At 46.6% G+C, this 15,681-nt stretch overlaps 1 protein-coding gene across 8 annotated transcripts in view; it reads right to left on the bottom strand.

Annotated features, from left to right (window-relative positions):
- mtus2b (microtubule associated tumor suppressor candidate 2b) overlaps positions 1-15,681 on the bottom strand; it is a 161,160-nt gene that overhangs the window by 13,790 nt on the left and 131,689 nt on the right. For all 8 annotated transcript variants that reach the window (XM_055880799.1, XM_055880798.1, XM_055880797.1 and 5 more), the window contains one exon: positions 7,991-8,057. In XM_055880799.1, the coding sequence (XP_055736774.1) occupies positions 7,991-8,057 (67 nt within the window). The remainder of the gene's footprint in view (positions 1-7,990; positions 8,058-15,681) is intronic.

Raw genomic sequence — 15,681 nt, forward strand, 5'->3', positions numbered from 1 at the left:
TCGTGAAGAGGGCACGACAACACCTCTTTTCCCCTCAGGAGACTAAACAGATTTGGCATGGGGACCTCAGATCCTCAAAAAGTTCTACAGCTGCACCATTGAGAACATATTGACTGGCTGCATCACTGCTAGGCGCTACAGAGGGTCGTGCATACAGCCCAGTACATCACTGGGTCCCAGCTCCCTGCTATCCAGGATGTCTATACCAGGCGGTGTCAGAGGAAGGCCCTAAAAGACTTGAACCACCCAAGTCACAGTCTGTTCTCTCTGTAACCATACGGCAAGCCGGAGCATCAAGTCTGTAACCAAAAGGCTCCTGAACAGCTTCTACCCCAAAGCCATAAGTTAAGTAAACAGTTACCCAGACTTTCTGCTTTTCACCCCCACACTTACATGTACATATAGTGCATTCAGAAAGTATTCAGACCCCTTCACCTTTTCCACTTTTGTTACATTACAGCCTTGTTCTAAAATTGATTAAACCTGGGGGGGTTTTCTCATCAATCTACACACAATACCCCATAATGACAAAGCAAAAATTTAGATAAGTATTCAGACGTATTCAAAGTATTCAATACTTTGTTAAAGCACCTTTGGCAGTGATTACAGCCTCAAGTCTTCTTGGGTATGACGCTACAAGCTTGGCACACCTGTATTTGGGGAGTTTCTCCCATTCTTCTCTGCAGATCCTTTCAAGCTCTGTCAGGTTGGATGTGGAGCGTCGCTGCACAGCTATTTTCAGGTCTCTCCAGAGATATGCGATCGGGTTCAAGTCCGGGCTCTGGCTGGGCTACTCAAGGACATTCAGAGACTTGTCCCGAAGCCACTCCTGCATTGTCTTGGTTGTGTGCTTAGAGTCGTTGTCCTATTGGAAGGTGAACCTTCGTCCCAGTCTGAGGTCCGGAGTGCTCTGGAGCAAGTTTTCATCAAGGATCTGTCTGTACTTTGCTCCGTTCTTTCTCTCAATCCTGACTATTCCTCCAGTCCCTGCCGCTGAAAAACATCCCACAGCATGATGCTGGCACCACCATCCTTCACTGTTTGAATGGTGCCAGGTTTCCTCCAGACGTGACGCTTGGCATTCAGGCCAAAGAGTTCAATCTTGGTTTCATCAGACCAGAGAATCTTGTTTCTCATGGTCTGAGAGTCCTTTAGGTGCCTTTTGGCAAACTCCAAGAGGGCTGTCATGTGCCTTTTACTGAGGAGTGGCTTCCGTCTGGCCACTTGACCATAAAGGTCTGATTGGTGGAGTGCTGCAGAGATGGTTGTCCTTCTGGAAGGTTCTCCCATCTCCACAGAGGAACTCTGGAGCTCTGTCAGAGTCACCATCAGGTTCTTGATCACCTCCCTGACTAAGGCCCTTATCCCCAGACTGCTCAATTTGGCCAGGCAGCCAGCTCTAGGAAGAGTCTTGGTGATTCCAAACTTCTTCCATATAAGAATGATGGAGGCCACTGTGTTCTTGGGGACCTTCAATGTTGCATGTTTTGTTACCCTTCCCCAGATCTGTGCCTTGACAGAATCTTGTCTCGGATCTCTTCGGACAATTCCTTCGACCTCTTTGCTTTGTTTTTGCTCTGACATTAACTGTCAACTGTAGGACCTTATATAGACAGGTGTGTGCCTTTCCAAATCATGTCCAATCAATTGAATTTACAACAGGTGGATTCCAATCAAGTTGTAGAAATATCTCAAGGATGATCAATTGAAACAGGATGCACCTGAGCTCAATTTCGAGTCTCATAGCAAAGAGTATTTACTTATGTAAATAAGGTATTTCTGTTTTGTTTTTTTAAACCTGTTTTCACTTTCTCATTATGGGGTATAGTGATGTCATTATGGGGGGTATTGTGATGTCATTATGGGGTATTGTGATGTCATTATGGGGTATTGTGATGTCATTATGGGGTATTGTGATGTCATTATGGGGTATTGTGTGTAGATTGATGAGGACATTGTTTTACTTAATCCATTTTAGGATAAGGTTGTAACGTAACAAAATGTGGAAAAAGTCAAGGGGTCTGAATACTTTCCGAATGCACTGTAGTACTTCAATCAATCACCCCAACTACCTCATACCCTAGGCAGGGTAACATGACTATCAGACAGGTTAATATGACTATCAGACAGGGCAACATGACTATAAGACAGGTTAATATGACTATCAGACAGGGCAACATGACAATCAGACAGGTTAATATGACTATCAGACAGGGTAACATGACTTTCAGACAGGGCAACATGACTATCAGACAGGGCAACATGACAATCAGACAGGGCAACATGACAATCAGACAGGGCAACATGACTATCAGACAGGGCAACATGACAATCAGACAGGGCAACATGACTATCAGACAGGGCAACATGACTATCAGACAGGGCAACATGACAATCAGACAGGGCAACTGGACAATCAGACAGGACAACATGACTATCAGACAGGACAACATGACTATCAGACAGGGTAACATGACTATCAGACAGGTTAATATGACTATCAGACAGGGCAACATGACTATCAGACAGGGTAACATGACTATCAGACAGGGCAACATGACTATCAGACAGGGCAACATGACTATCAGACAGGGCAACATGACTATCAGACAGGGCAACATGACTATCAGACAGGGTAACATGACTATCAGACAGGGCAACATGACTATCAGACAGGGCAACATGACAATCAGACAGGGCAACAGGACTATCAGACAGGGCAACATGACTATCAGACAGGGCAACATGACTATCAGACAGGGCAACATGACTATCAGACAGGGCAACATGAATATCAGACAGGGCAACATGAATATCAGACAGGGCAACATGAATATCAGACAGGGCAACATGACTATCAGACAGGGTAACATGACTATCAGACAGGGCAACATGACTATCAGACAGGGCAACATGAAAATCAGACAGGGCAACAGGACTATCAGACAGGGCAACATGACTATCAGACAGGGCAACATGACTATCAGACAGGGCAAAATGACTATCAGACAGGGCAACATGACTATCAGACAGGGCAACATGACTATCAGACAGGGCAACATGACTATCAGACAGGGTAACATGACTATCAGACAGGGCAACATGACTATCAGACAGGGCAACATGACTATCAGACAGGGTAACATGACTATTGTAGGAGTACATGAGATACATATATAACATATATACGTATAGGACAGCACATAGATGTATAAGCTAGCTGAACATTAAAAATAGGCAACTGAACAATAGACATAGTCTGCTGATTCTATTAAAGATACACCTGCCAGAGAAATATGTGTTTAGGGCACTTAGACCCATTAGACACATAGTCTGCTGAGATACACCTGCCAGAGAAATATGTGCTTAGGGCACTTAGACCCATTAGACACATAATCTGCTGACACACTAAGATAGAGGGTCCGGTCACTATTATAATTTAACTGAAAGCAGATAATGGGCGTTAGTAGGCGTGAACAAGCAGGAAGCCTGAACTAAAAAGATAATGATGGCAGGAAGAATTAGGGGAAGTATGCTTATTTGCATATGGGGTGGACCCATATGCTATTTGTGTATAAATGTTGGAGCCGGGGCTGGGAAGCGGTGTGTGTTCCGCGGGCCATTCCGGCTTGCTATACAAATTGTATTAAAAAGTCTATTTGATTTCACAAGTTCTTACAAGTGTTATATTTCTGAGACGATGTTCCACGACACTATCAGACAGGGCAACATGACTATCAGACAGGGCAACATGACTATCAGACAGGTTAACATGACTATCAGACAGGTTAATATGACTATCAGACAGGGCAACATGACTATCAGACAGGGCAACATGACTATCAGACAGGGCAACATGACTATCAGACCGGTTAACATGACTATCAGACAGGTTAATATGACTATCAGACAGGGTAACATGACTATCAGACAGGTTAACACGACTATCAGACCGGTTAACATGACTTTCAGACAGGGTAACATGACTATCAGACAGGGCAACATGACTATCAGACAGGGCAACATGACTATCAGACAGGGCAACATGACTATCAGACAGGGCAACATGACTATCAGACAGGGTAACATGACTATCAGACAGGGTAACATGACTATCAGACAGGGCAACATGACTATCAGACAGGGTAACATGACTATCAGACAGGGTAACATGACTATCAGACAGGGCAACATGACTATCAGACAGGTTAACATGACTATCAGACAGGTTAACATGACTATCAGACAGGTTAACATGACTATCAGACAGGTTAATATGACTATGCTGATCAGACAGGTTAACATGACTATCAGACAGGTTAACATGACTATCAGACAGGTTAACATGACTATCAGACAGGTTAACATGACTATCAGACAGGTTAACATGACTATCAGACAGGTTAATATGACTATGCTGATCAGAGAGGTTAACATGACTATCAGACAGGGCAACATGACTAACAGACAGGGCAACATGACTATCAGACAGGTTAATATGGCTATGCTGATCAGACAGGTTAACATGACTATCAGACAGGTTAACATGACTAACAGACAGGTTAACATGACTATCAGACAGGGCAACATGACTATCAGACAGGTTAACATGACTATCAGACAGGGCAACATGACTATCAGACAGGGCAACATGACTATCAGACAGGTTAACATGACTATCAGACAGGGTAACATGACTATCAGACAGGGCAACATGACTATCAGACAGGGTAACATGACTATCAGACAGGGTAACATGACTATCAGACAGGTTAACATGACTATGCTGATCAGACAGGTTAACATGACTATCAGACAGGTTAACATGACTATCAGACAGGTTAACATGACTATCAGACAGGTTAACATGACTATCAGACAGGTTAACATGACTATGCTGATCAGACAGGTTAACATGACTATCAGACAGGTTAACATGACTATCAGACAGGGTAACATGACTATCAGACAGGGTAACATGACTATCAGACAGGTTAATATGACTATCAGACAGGGTAACATGACTATGCTGATCAGACAGGGCAACATGACTATCAGACAGGTTAATATGACTATGCTGATCAGACAGGGCAACATGACTATCAGACAGGTTAACATGACTATGCTGATCAGACAGGGCAACATGACTATCAGACAGGTTAATATGACTATGCTGATCAGACAGGGCAACATGACTATCAGACAGGTTAATATGACTATGCTGATCAGACAGGGTGTCACACCCTGATTGGTTCACCTGTCCTTGTTCTTGTCTCCACCCCCTCCAGGTGTCGCTTATTATCCCCGGTGTATTTATCCCTGTGTTTCCTGTCTCTCTGTACCAGTGTATTTATCCCTGTGTTTCCTGTCTCTCTGTGCCAGTGTATTTATCCCTGTGTTTCCTGTCTCTCTGTACCAGTGTATTTTTCCCTGTGTTTCCTGTCTCTCTGTACCAGTGTATTTATCCCTGTGTTTCCTGTCTCTCTGTGCCAGTGTATTTATCCCTGTGTTTCCTGTCTCTCTGTACCAGTGTATTTATCTCTGTGTTTCCTGTCTCTCTGAACCAGTCTATTTATCCCTGTGTTTCCTGTCTCTCTGTACCAGTGTATTTATCCCTGTGTTTCCTGTCTCTCTGTGCCAGTGTATTTATCCCTGTGTTTCCTGTCTCTCTATACCAGTTTATTTATCCCTGTGTTTCCTGTCTCTCTGTGCCAGTGTATTTATCCCTGTGTTTCCTGTCTCTCTGTACCAGTGTATTTATCCCTGTGTTTCCTGTCTCTCTGTACCAGTTTATTTATCCCTGTGTTTCCTGTCTCTCTGTGCCAGTGTATTTATCCCTGTGTTTCCTGTCTCTCTATACCAGTTTATTTATCCCTGTGTTTCCTGTCTCTCTGTGCCAGTGTATTTATCCCTGTGTTTCCTGTCTCTCTGTGCCAGTGTATTTATCTCTTAGTTTCCTGTCTCTCCGTGCCAGTGTATTTATCCCTGTGTTTCCTGTCTCTCTGTACCAGTGTATTTATCCCTGTGTTTCCTGTCTCTCTGTACCAGTGTATTTATCCTTGTGTTTCCTGTCTCTCTGTACCAGTGTATTTATCCGTGTGTTTCCTGTCTCTCTGTGCCAGTGTATTTATCCCTGTGTTTCCTGTCTCTCTGTGCCAGTGTATTTATCCCTGTGTTTCCTATCTCTCTGTACCAGTGTATTTATCCCTGTATTTCCTGTCTCTCTGTACCAGTGTATTTATCCCTGTGTTTCCTGTCTCTCCGTACCAGTGTATTTATCCCTGTGTTTCCTGTCTCTCCGTACCAGTGTATTTATCCCTGTGTTTCCTGTCTCTCTGTACCAGTGTATTTATCCCTGTGTTTCCTGTCTCTCTGTGCCAGTGTATTTATCCCTGTGTTTCCTGTCTCTCTGTGCCAGTGTATTTATCCCTGTGTTTCCTGTCTCTCTGTGCCAGTTTGTCTTGTTTGTATTTTTCTCGCCCTCCTGGTTTTGACCCTTGCCTGTCCTGACTCTGAGCCTGCCTGACCACTCTACCTGCCCCTGACCTCGAGCCTGCCTACCGTCTGGTACCGTTTGGACTCTGACCTGGTTACTGAACCCCTGCCTGTTCTGACTTCGAGCCTGCCTATTGCCTGGTACCGTTTGGACTCTGACCTGGTTTATGAACTCTTGCCTGTTCTGACTTCGAGCCTGCCTATTGCCTGGTACCGTTTGGACTCTGACCTGGTTTATGAACTCTTGCCTGTACCCGACCTGCCCTTTGCCTACCCATTTTGTTAAAATAAATATCGGAGCTCAACCATCTGCCTCCTGTGTCTGCATTTGGGTCTCGCCTTGTGCCCTTAAACAGGGTAACATTTTCTATGCTGAATCTTTCCTTGTAACCTGACTAGCCTGAATCTCCCAGCATATCAGACAGGGTAATATGACTAACCTGAATCCCCCAACATATCAGACAGGGTAATATGACTAGCCTGAATCTCCCAACATATCAGACAGGGTAATAGGACTAACCTGAATCCACCAACATATCAGACAGGGTAATATGACTAGCCTGAATCTCCCAACATATCAGACAGGGTAATATGACTAGCCTGAATCTCCCAACATATCAGACAGGGTAATATGACTAGCCTGAATCTCCCAACATATCAGACAGGGTAATATGACTAGCCTGAATCTCCCAACATATCAGACAGGGTAATATGACTAGCCTGAATCTCCCAACATATCAGACAGGGTAATATGACTAGCCTGAATCTCCCAACATATCAGACAGGGTAATATGACTAGCCTGAATCCTTCACCAGCCCCATCCCCAATCCCCATGATGTCAGCAGCCAGCAGGGTCTCTAGGGAGACTAGCTCCTACCCTGTCGTTACAGGTTCATATTCTGTATAATAGAAGACATGGTAATGTAGCATACCTACTGCCACGGCCCAGTGACTCACCATCTCCCTGCCTAGCTGGCAACCACTCAGTGTATCTTGTCTATAGTCCTCTATCTCCTAAAATGTCACATTTCCGGAAACATGTAGCATCCAGCTAGCAATCCAGCTACCAATTCAGCTAGCATCCAATTTGCAATCAGCTAGCAATCCAGATAGCAATCCAGCTATCAATCCAGATAGCATTCAGCTAGCAATCCAGATAGCATTCAGCTAGCAATCCAGATAGCATTCAGCTAGCAATCCAGATAGCAATCCAGCTAGCAATCCAGCTATCAATCCAGATAGCATTCAGCTAGCAATCCAGATAGCTGAATGCTATCTTGATTGCTATCTGGATTGCTAGCTGAATGCTATCTCGATTGCTATCAATCCAGATAGCATTCAGCTAGCAATCCAGATAGCATTCAGCCTGCAATTCAGATAGCATTCAGCTAGCAACACAGCTAGCAATCCAGCTAGCAATCCAGATAGCAATCAGCTAGCAATCCAGATATCATTCAGCTAGCAATCCAGCTGGCATGGCAGGTATTTACTTACCCACTTCATCCCTGATCCTGGCAAGCTCCAGGGACAGTTCCCTCTCCTTCAGGATGGCACTCTCACTCTGAAACACACAGACGCACACACTTCCGTCAAGCCTGGAGGATATGTATTTAACAGGGATTATTTTTTTTTTTTTTTTACAAAACAGGACCCTTGAGGTTGAAACTGCTTCTCCGAGGGGGACCTGAAATCACCGGTACATCACAGGAGGTTGGTGACACATTAATTGAGGAGGAAGGGCTCATGGTAATAGCTGGAGTGGAATCAGTGGAATGGTTTCCATGTGTTTTGTTGCCATTCCATATGCTCCGTTCCAGCCATTATTATGAGCCGTCCTCCCCTATCCCATATCTCTTGGGGCATACATCAAATTATGATGAATGGTGCTCCCAGCTACATCCCTGGGGAATCTTTATGACGTGACACCCTGCTAGAGCATCATCCTCCAAGTCAGAGCAGAGCCAGAACAGCCCTGCATGGGGACTCTTTATAATGTGACACCCTGCTAGAGCATCATCTTCCCAGTCAGAGCAGAGCCAGAACAGCCCTGCATGGGGACTCTTTATAATGTGACACCCTGCTAGAGCATCATCCTCCCAGTCAGAGCAGAGCCAGAACAGCCCTGCATGGGGACTCTTTATGACGTGACACCCTACTAGAGCATCATCCTCCCAGTCAGAGCAGAGCCAGAACAGCCCTGCATGGGGACTCTTTATAACGTGACACCCTGCTAGAGCATCATCCTCCCAGTCAGAGCAGAGCCAGAACAGCCCTGCATGGGGACTCTTTATGACGTGACACCCTACTAGAGCATCATCCTCCCAGTCAGAGCAGAGCCAGAACAGCCCTGCATGGGGACTCTTTATAACGTGACACCCTGCTAGAGCATCATCCTCCCAGTCAGAGCAGAGCCAGAACAGCCCTGCATGGGGACTCTTTATGACGTGACACCCTGCTAGAGCATCATCCTCCCAGTCAGAGCAGAGCCAGAACAGCCCTGCATGGGGACTCTTTATAATGTGACACCCTGCTAGAACATCCCTCCTAGAGCCAGAACAGCCCTACTCACAAAGCCTGACACAGCACAACACAAAACAATATCCATGATAGACTCGTGTACAGATGAAGCTGAGGTTAAATAGACAAGCCAACTGAACAGGACGAGAGTGGACTACGAGTCAGCATAATGTCATTATGATGCGGTCCTCCCTCAACAGAACTATGGGCTGTACCTCAATACGTAGAGTAAATGTCATTATGATGTGATCCTCCCTCAACAGAACTATGGCTGTACCTCAATACGTAGCGTAAATGTCATTATGATGCGGTCCTCCCTCAACAGAACTATGGGCTGTACCTCAATACGTAGCGTAAATGTCATTATGATGCGGTCCTCCCTCAACAGAACTATGGCTGTACCTCAATACGTAGAGTAAATTTAATTATGATGCGGTCCTCCCTCAACAGAACTATGGGCTGTACCTCAATACGTAAAGTAAATTTAATTATGATGCGGTCCTCCCTCAACAGAACTATGGGCTGTACCTCAATACGTAAAGTAAATTTAATTATGATGCGGTCCTCCCTCAACAGAACTATGGCTGTACCTCAATGGTCTAAAGTGGTTTCCTCTCCTCATCTCCTTCCTCTCCTTCATCTCATCTCCTCATTTTCTTTCCTTCATCTGCACTGATATGAATAAAACAACTGGAACAGTGAAATGAAATACTTGGCAGACATCCAGCGTTTGCTTTCAGGTCAGTAGACCAGTCCCCCAGCCAGCCCCGCCTTCCTCATCTCATATTCCCCTTTACCACGGCAACATAATCCATTTACTTCCTGGAACACAAAACACACAAGGAGACAGGGAGTGGCATCACGCAGAGAGACAGGGAGGCTGGGAGACAGGAAGACAGGGAGTGTCATCACACAGAGAGACAGGGAGACAGGGAGTGGCATCACACAGAGAGACAGGGAGACAGGAAGACAGGGAGTGTCATCACACAGAGAGACAGGGAGTGTCATCACACAGAGAGACAGGGAGACAGGAAGACAGGGAGAGAGGAAGACAGGGAGACAGGGAGTGTCATCACACAAAAAGACAGGGAGACATGGAGACAGGGAGTGTCATCACACAGAGAGACAGGAAGACATGGAGACAGGAAGAGAGGGAGACATGGAGACAGGGAGACAGGGAGACAGGGAGTGTCATCACACTGAGAGACAGGAAGACAGGGAGACAGGGAGTGTCATCACACTGAGAGACAGGAAGACAGGGAGACAGGGAGTGTCATCACACTGAGAGACAGGAAGACAGGGAGACAGGGAGTGTCATCACACTGAGAGACAGGAAGACATGGAGACAGGGAGTGTCATCACACAGGGAGACAGGAAGACAGGGAGACAGGGAGTGTCATCACACAGAGAGACAGAGAGACAGGGAGTGTCATCACACTGAGAGACAGGGAGTGTCATCACACAGAGAGACAGGGAGTGTCATCACACAGGGAGACAGGGAGTGTCATCACACAGGGAGACAGGGAGTGTCATCACACAGGGAGACAGGAAGACATGGAGACAGGGAGTGTCATCACACAGGGAGACAGGAAGACAGGGAGACAGGGAGTGTCATCACACAGAGAGACAGAGAGACAGGGAGTGTCATCACACTGAGAGACAGGGAGTGTCATCACACAGGGAGACAGGGAGTGTCATCACACAGAGAGACAGGGAGTGTCATCACACAGGGAGACAGGGAGTGTCATCACACAGGGAGACAGGGAGTGTCATCACACAGGGAGACAGGGAGTGTCATCACACAGGGAGACAGGGAGTGTCATCACACAGGGAGACAGGGAGTGTCATCACACAGGGAGACAGGGAGTGTCATCACACAGGGAGACAGGGAGTGTCATCACACAGGGAGACAGGGAGACAGGGAGTGTCATCACACAGAGAGACAGGGAGTGTCATCACACAGGGAGACAGGGAGTGTCATCACACAGGGAGACAGGGAGTGTCATCACACAGGGAGACAGGGAGTGTCATCACACAGGGAGACAGGGAGACAGGGAGTGTCATCACACAGAGAGACAGGGAGACAGGGAGTGTCATCACACTGAGAGACAGGGAGTGTCATCACACAGGGAGACAGGGAGTGTCATCACACTGAGAGACAGGGAGTGTCATCACACAGGGAGACAGGAAGACAGGGAGTGTCATCACACAGGGAGACAGGAAGACAGGGAGTGTCATCATACAGAGAGACAGGGAGACAGGGAGTGTCATCACACTGAGAGACAGGGAGACAGGGAGTGTCATCACACAGGGAGACAGGGAGTGTCATCACACTGAGAGACAGGGAGACAGGGAGTGTCATCACACAGGGAGACAGGGAGTGTCATCACACAGAGAGACATGGAGTGTCATCACACAGAGAGACATGGAGTATCATCACACAGGGAGACAGGGAGACAGAGAGACAGGGAGACATGGAGTGTCATCACACAGGGAGACATGGAGACAGAGAGACAGGGAGACATGGAGTGTCATCACACAGGGAGACAGGGAGTGTCATCACACAGGGAGACAGGGAGTGTCATCACACAGAGAGACAGGGAGTGTCATCACACAGGGAGACAGGAAGACAGGGAGTGTCATCACACAGGGAGACAGGGAGACAGGGAGTGTCATCACACAGAGAGACAGGGAGTGTCATCACACAGGGAGACAGGGAGTGTCATCACACAGGGAGACAGGGAGTGTCATCACACAGGGAGACAGGGAGTGTCATCACACAGGGAGACATGGAGACAGGGAGTGTCATCACACTGAGAGACAGGGAGTGTCATCACACAGGGAGACAGGGAGTGTCATCACACTGAGAGACAGGGAGTGTCATCACACAGAGAGACAGGGAGACAGGGAGTGTCATCACACTGAGAGACAGGGAGTGTCATCACACAGGGAGACAGGGAGTGTCATCACACTGAGAGACAGGGAGTGTCATCACACAGGGAGACAGGAAGACAGGGAGTGTCATCACACAGGGAGACAGGGAGTGTCATCACACTGAGAGACAGGGAGACAGGCAGTGTCATCACACAGGGAGACAGGGAGTGTCATCACACAGGGAGACAGGGAGTGTCATCACACAGAGAGACAGGGAGTGTCATCACACAGGGAGACAGGGAGTGTCATCACACAGGGAGACAGGGAGTGTCATCACACAGAGAGACAGGGAGACAGGGAGTGTCATCACACTGAGAGACAGGGAGACAGGGAGTGTCATCACACAGGGAGACAGGGAGTGTCATCACACTGAGAGACAGGGAGACAGGGAGTGTCATCACACAGGGAGACAGGGAGTGTCATCACACAGAGAGACATGGAGTGTCATCACACAGAGAGACATGGAGTATCATCACACAGGGAGACAGGGAGACAGAGAGACAGGGAGACATGGAGTGTCATCACACAGGGAGACATGGAGACAGAGAGACAGGGAGACATGGAGTGTCATCACACAGGGAGACATGGAGACAGAGAGACAGGGAGACATGGAGTGTCATCACACAAGGAGACATGGAGACAGAGAGACAGGGAGACATGGAGTGTCATCACACAGGGAGACAGGGAGTGTCAAACTGCTTTCTGTCCTCAAGGACATCAGTTGCTCCATCTATCAAAGGAATTAAACCTTCTCTCCTCAGGGCTACACACCCATCTAATACACCCATCTGATACACCCATCTAATACACCCATCTGATACACCCATCTGATACACCCATCTGATACACCCATCTGATACACCCATCTAATATACCCATCTGATACACCCATCTGATACACCCATCTGATACACCCATCTGATACACCCATCTGATACACCCATCTGATACACCCATCTGATACACCCATCTGATACACCCATCTGATACACCCATCTAATACACCCATATAATACACCCATCTAATACACCCATCTAATACACCCATCTAATACACCCATCTAATACACCCATCTGATACACCCATCTAATACACCCATCTAATACACCCATCTGATACACCCATCTGATACACCCATCTGATACACCCATCTGATACACCCATCTGATACACCCATATAATACACCCATCTAATACACCCATCTAATATACCCATCTGATACACCCATCTAATACACCCATCTAATACACCCATCTAATACACCCATCTAATACACCCATCTGATACACCCATCTGATACACCCATCTGATACACCCATCTGATACACCCATCTAATACACCCATCTGATACACCCATCTGATACACACATCTAATACACCCATCTGATACACCCATATAATACACCCATCTGATACACCCATCTGATACACCCATCTGATACACCCATCTAATACACCCATCTGATATATCTACATACAGACCAGAGTCACCAAGCTGAGTCATGACATAGAGCAGACCAGTAGACCAGAGTCAGGACATAGAGCAGACCATCGGACCAGAGTCATGACATAGAGCAGATCAGTATATCGGAGTCATGACATAGAGCAGAACAGAGTCATGACACAGAGCAGACCAGTAGGCCAGAGTCATGACATAGAGCAGACCAGTAGACCAGAGTCAGGACATAGAGCAGACCATCAGACCAGAGTCATGACAGAGCAGACCAGTATACCAGAGTCATGACATAGAGCAGACCACTATACCTGAGTCAGGACATAGAGCACACCACTATACCTGAGTCATGACATAGAGCAGACCAGTAGACCAGAGTCATGACATAGAGCAGACCAGTAGACCAGAGTCATGACATAGAGCAGACCAGTGGACTAGAGGCTATGGAAACATGTACTGTAATCTGTCCATGGGAAGACTGATAAGACAGTAATTGTATGATTGTAATGATCAATACGACAACAGTCTATAACAACACCACCAACCAGACGAGTCTAGTAGAAATGCTAACATCACAACATAAGGCCCTGTCCTTAGATCTCCACAACTAATAGTGAGACCCACATTTAGGAATGATAACAGCCTACATGTTGTCCCCACTTCCTCCCTCTCCTGCAATGACACACTTCTTCACTTCCTCCCTCTCCTGCAATGACACACTTCTTCACTTCCTCCCTCTCCTGCAATGACACACTTCTCCACTTCCTCCCTCTCCTGCAATGACACACTTCCTCCCTCTCCTGCAATGACACACTTCTCCACTTCCTCCCTCTCCTGCAATGACACACTTCCTCCCTCTCCTGCAATGACACACTTCTTCACTTCCTCCCTCTCCTGCAATGACACACTTCTTCACTTCCTCCCTCTGCAATGACACACTTCTTCACTTCCTCCCTCTGCAATGACACACTTCTTCACTTCCTCCCTCTCCTGCAATGACACACTTATTCACTTCCTCCCTCTCCTGCAATGACACACTTCCTCTCTCTCCTGCAATGACACACTTCTTCACTTCCTCCCTCTCCTGCAATGACACACTTCTTCACTTCCTCCCTCTCCTGCAATGACACACTTCTTCACTTCCTCCCTCTGCAATGACACACTTCCTCCCTCTCCTGCAATGACACACTTCTCCACTTCCTCCCTCTCCTGCAATGACACACTTCTTCACTTCCTCCCTCTGCAATGACACACTTCTTCACTTCCTCCCTCTGCAATGACACACTTCTTCACTTCCTCCCTCTGCAATGACACACTTCTTCACTTCCTCCCTCTGCAATGACACACTTCTTCACTTCCTCCCTCTGCAATGACACACTTCTTCACTTCCTCCCTCTCCTGCAATGACACACTTCTTCACTTCCTCCCTCTGCAATGACACACTTATTCACTTCCTCCTCTTGCAATGACACACTTCTCCACTTCCTCCCTCTCCTGCAATGACACACTTCTTCTCTTCCTCCCCCTGCAATGACACACTTCTTCACTTCCTCATCTTGCAATGACACACTTCTTCACTTCCTCTCTCTCCTGCAATGACACACTTCTCCACTTCCTCCCTCTCCTACAATGACACACCTCTTCACTTCCTCTCTCTCCTGCAATTCCTCACTTCCTGGAGACAGAGAGAGAGAGAGAAAGAAACACAGACAGAGCGAGAGAGGTCTTTTTGTCTCTATAACAAAGCACAATGAGCAAAAACATATACATGATCAATTACAAATCTTAGAATCAAATATTAAAGACCAGAAAGCACTGGATTCTCCAATTACATTGAATGAATGACAGCACAAAATACAAACCCTCCGACCCAAAATGGCCTGTGGTGTTGATGGTATCCCGAATGAAATGATAAAATATACAGACCACAAATTCCAATTGGCTATACTAAAACTCTTTAACATCATCCTTAGCTCTGGCATCTTCCCCAATATTTGGAACCAAGGACTGATCACCCCAATCCACAAAAGTGGATACAAATTTGACCCCAATAACTACCGTGTGATACGTGTCAACAGCAACCTTGGGGAAATCCTCTGCATTATCATTAACAGCAGACTCGTACATTTCCTCAGTGAAAACAATGTACTGAGCAAATGTCAAATTGTCTTTTTACCAAATTACCGTACAACAGACCACGTATTCACCCTGCACACCCTAATTGACAAACAAACAAACCGAAACAAAGACAAAGTCTTCTCATGCTTTGTTGACTTCA

The sequence above is a fragment of the Salvelinus fontinalis genome, chromosome 24 (genome assembly GCF_029448725.1).
Source record: "Salvelinus fontinalis isolate EN_2023a chromosome 24, ASM2944872v1, whole genome shotgun sequence".
In the NCBI taxonomy this organism is placed as follows: Eukaryota; Metazoa; Chordata; class Actinopteri; order Salmoniformes; family Salmonidae; genus Salvelinus; species Salvelinus fontinalis.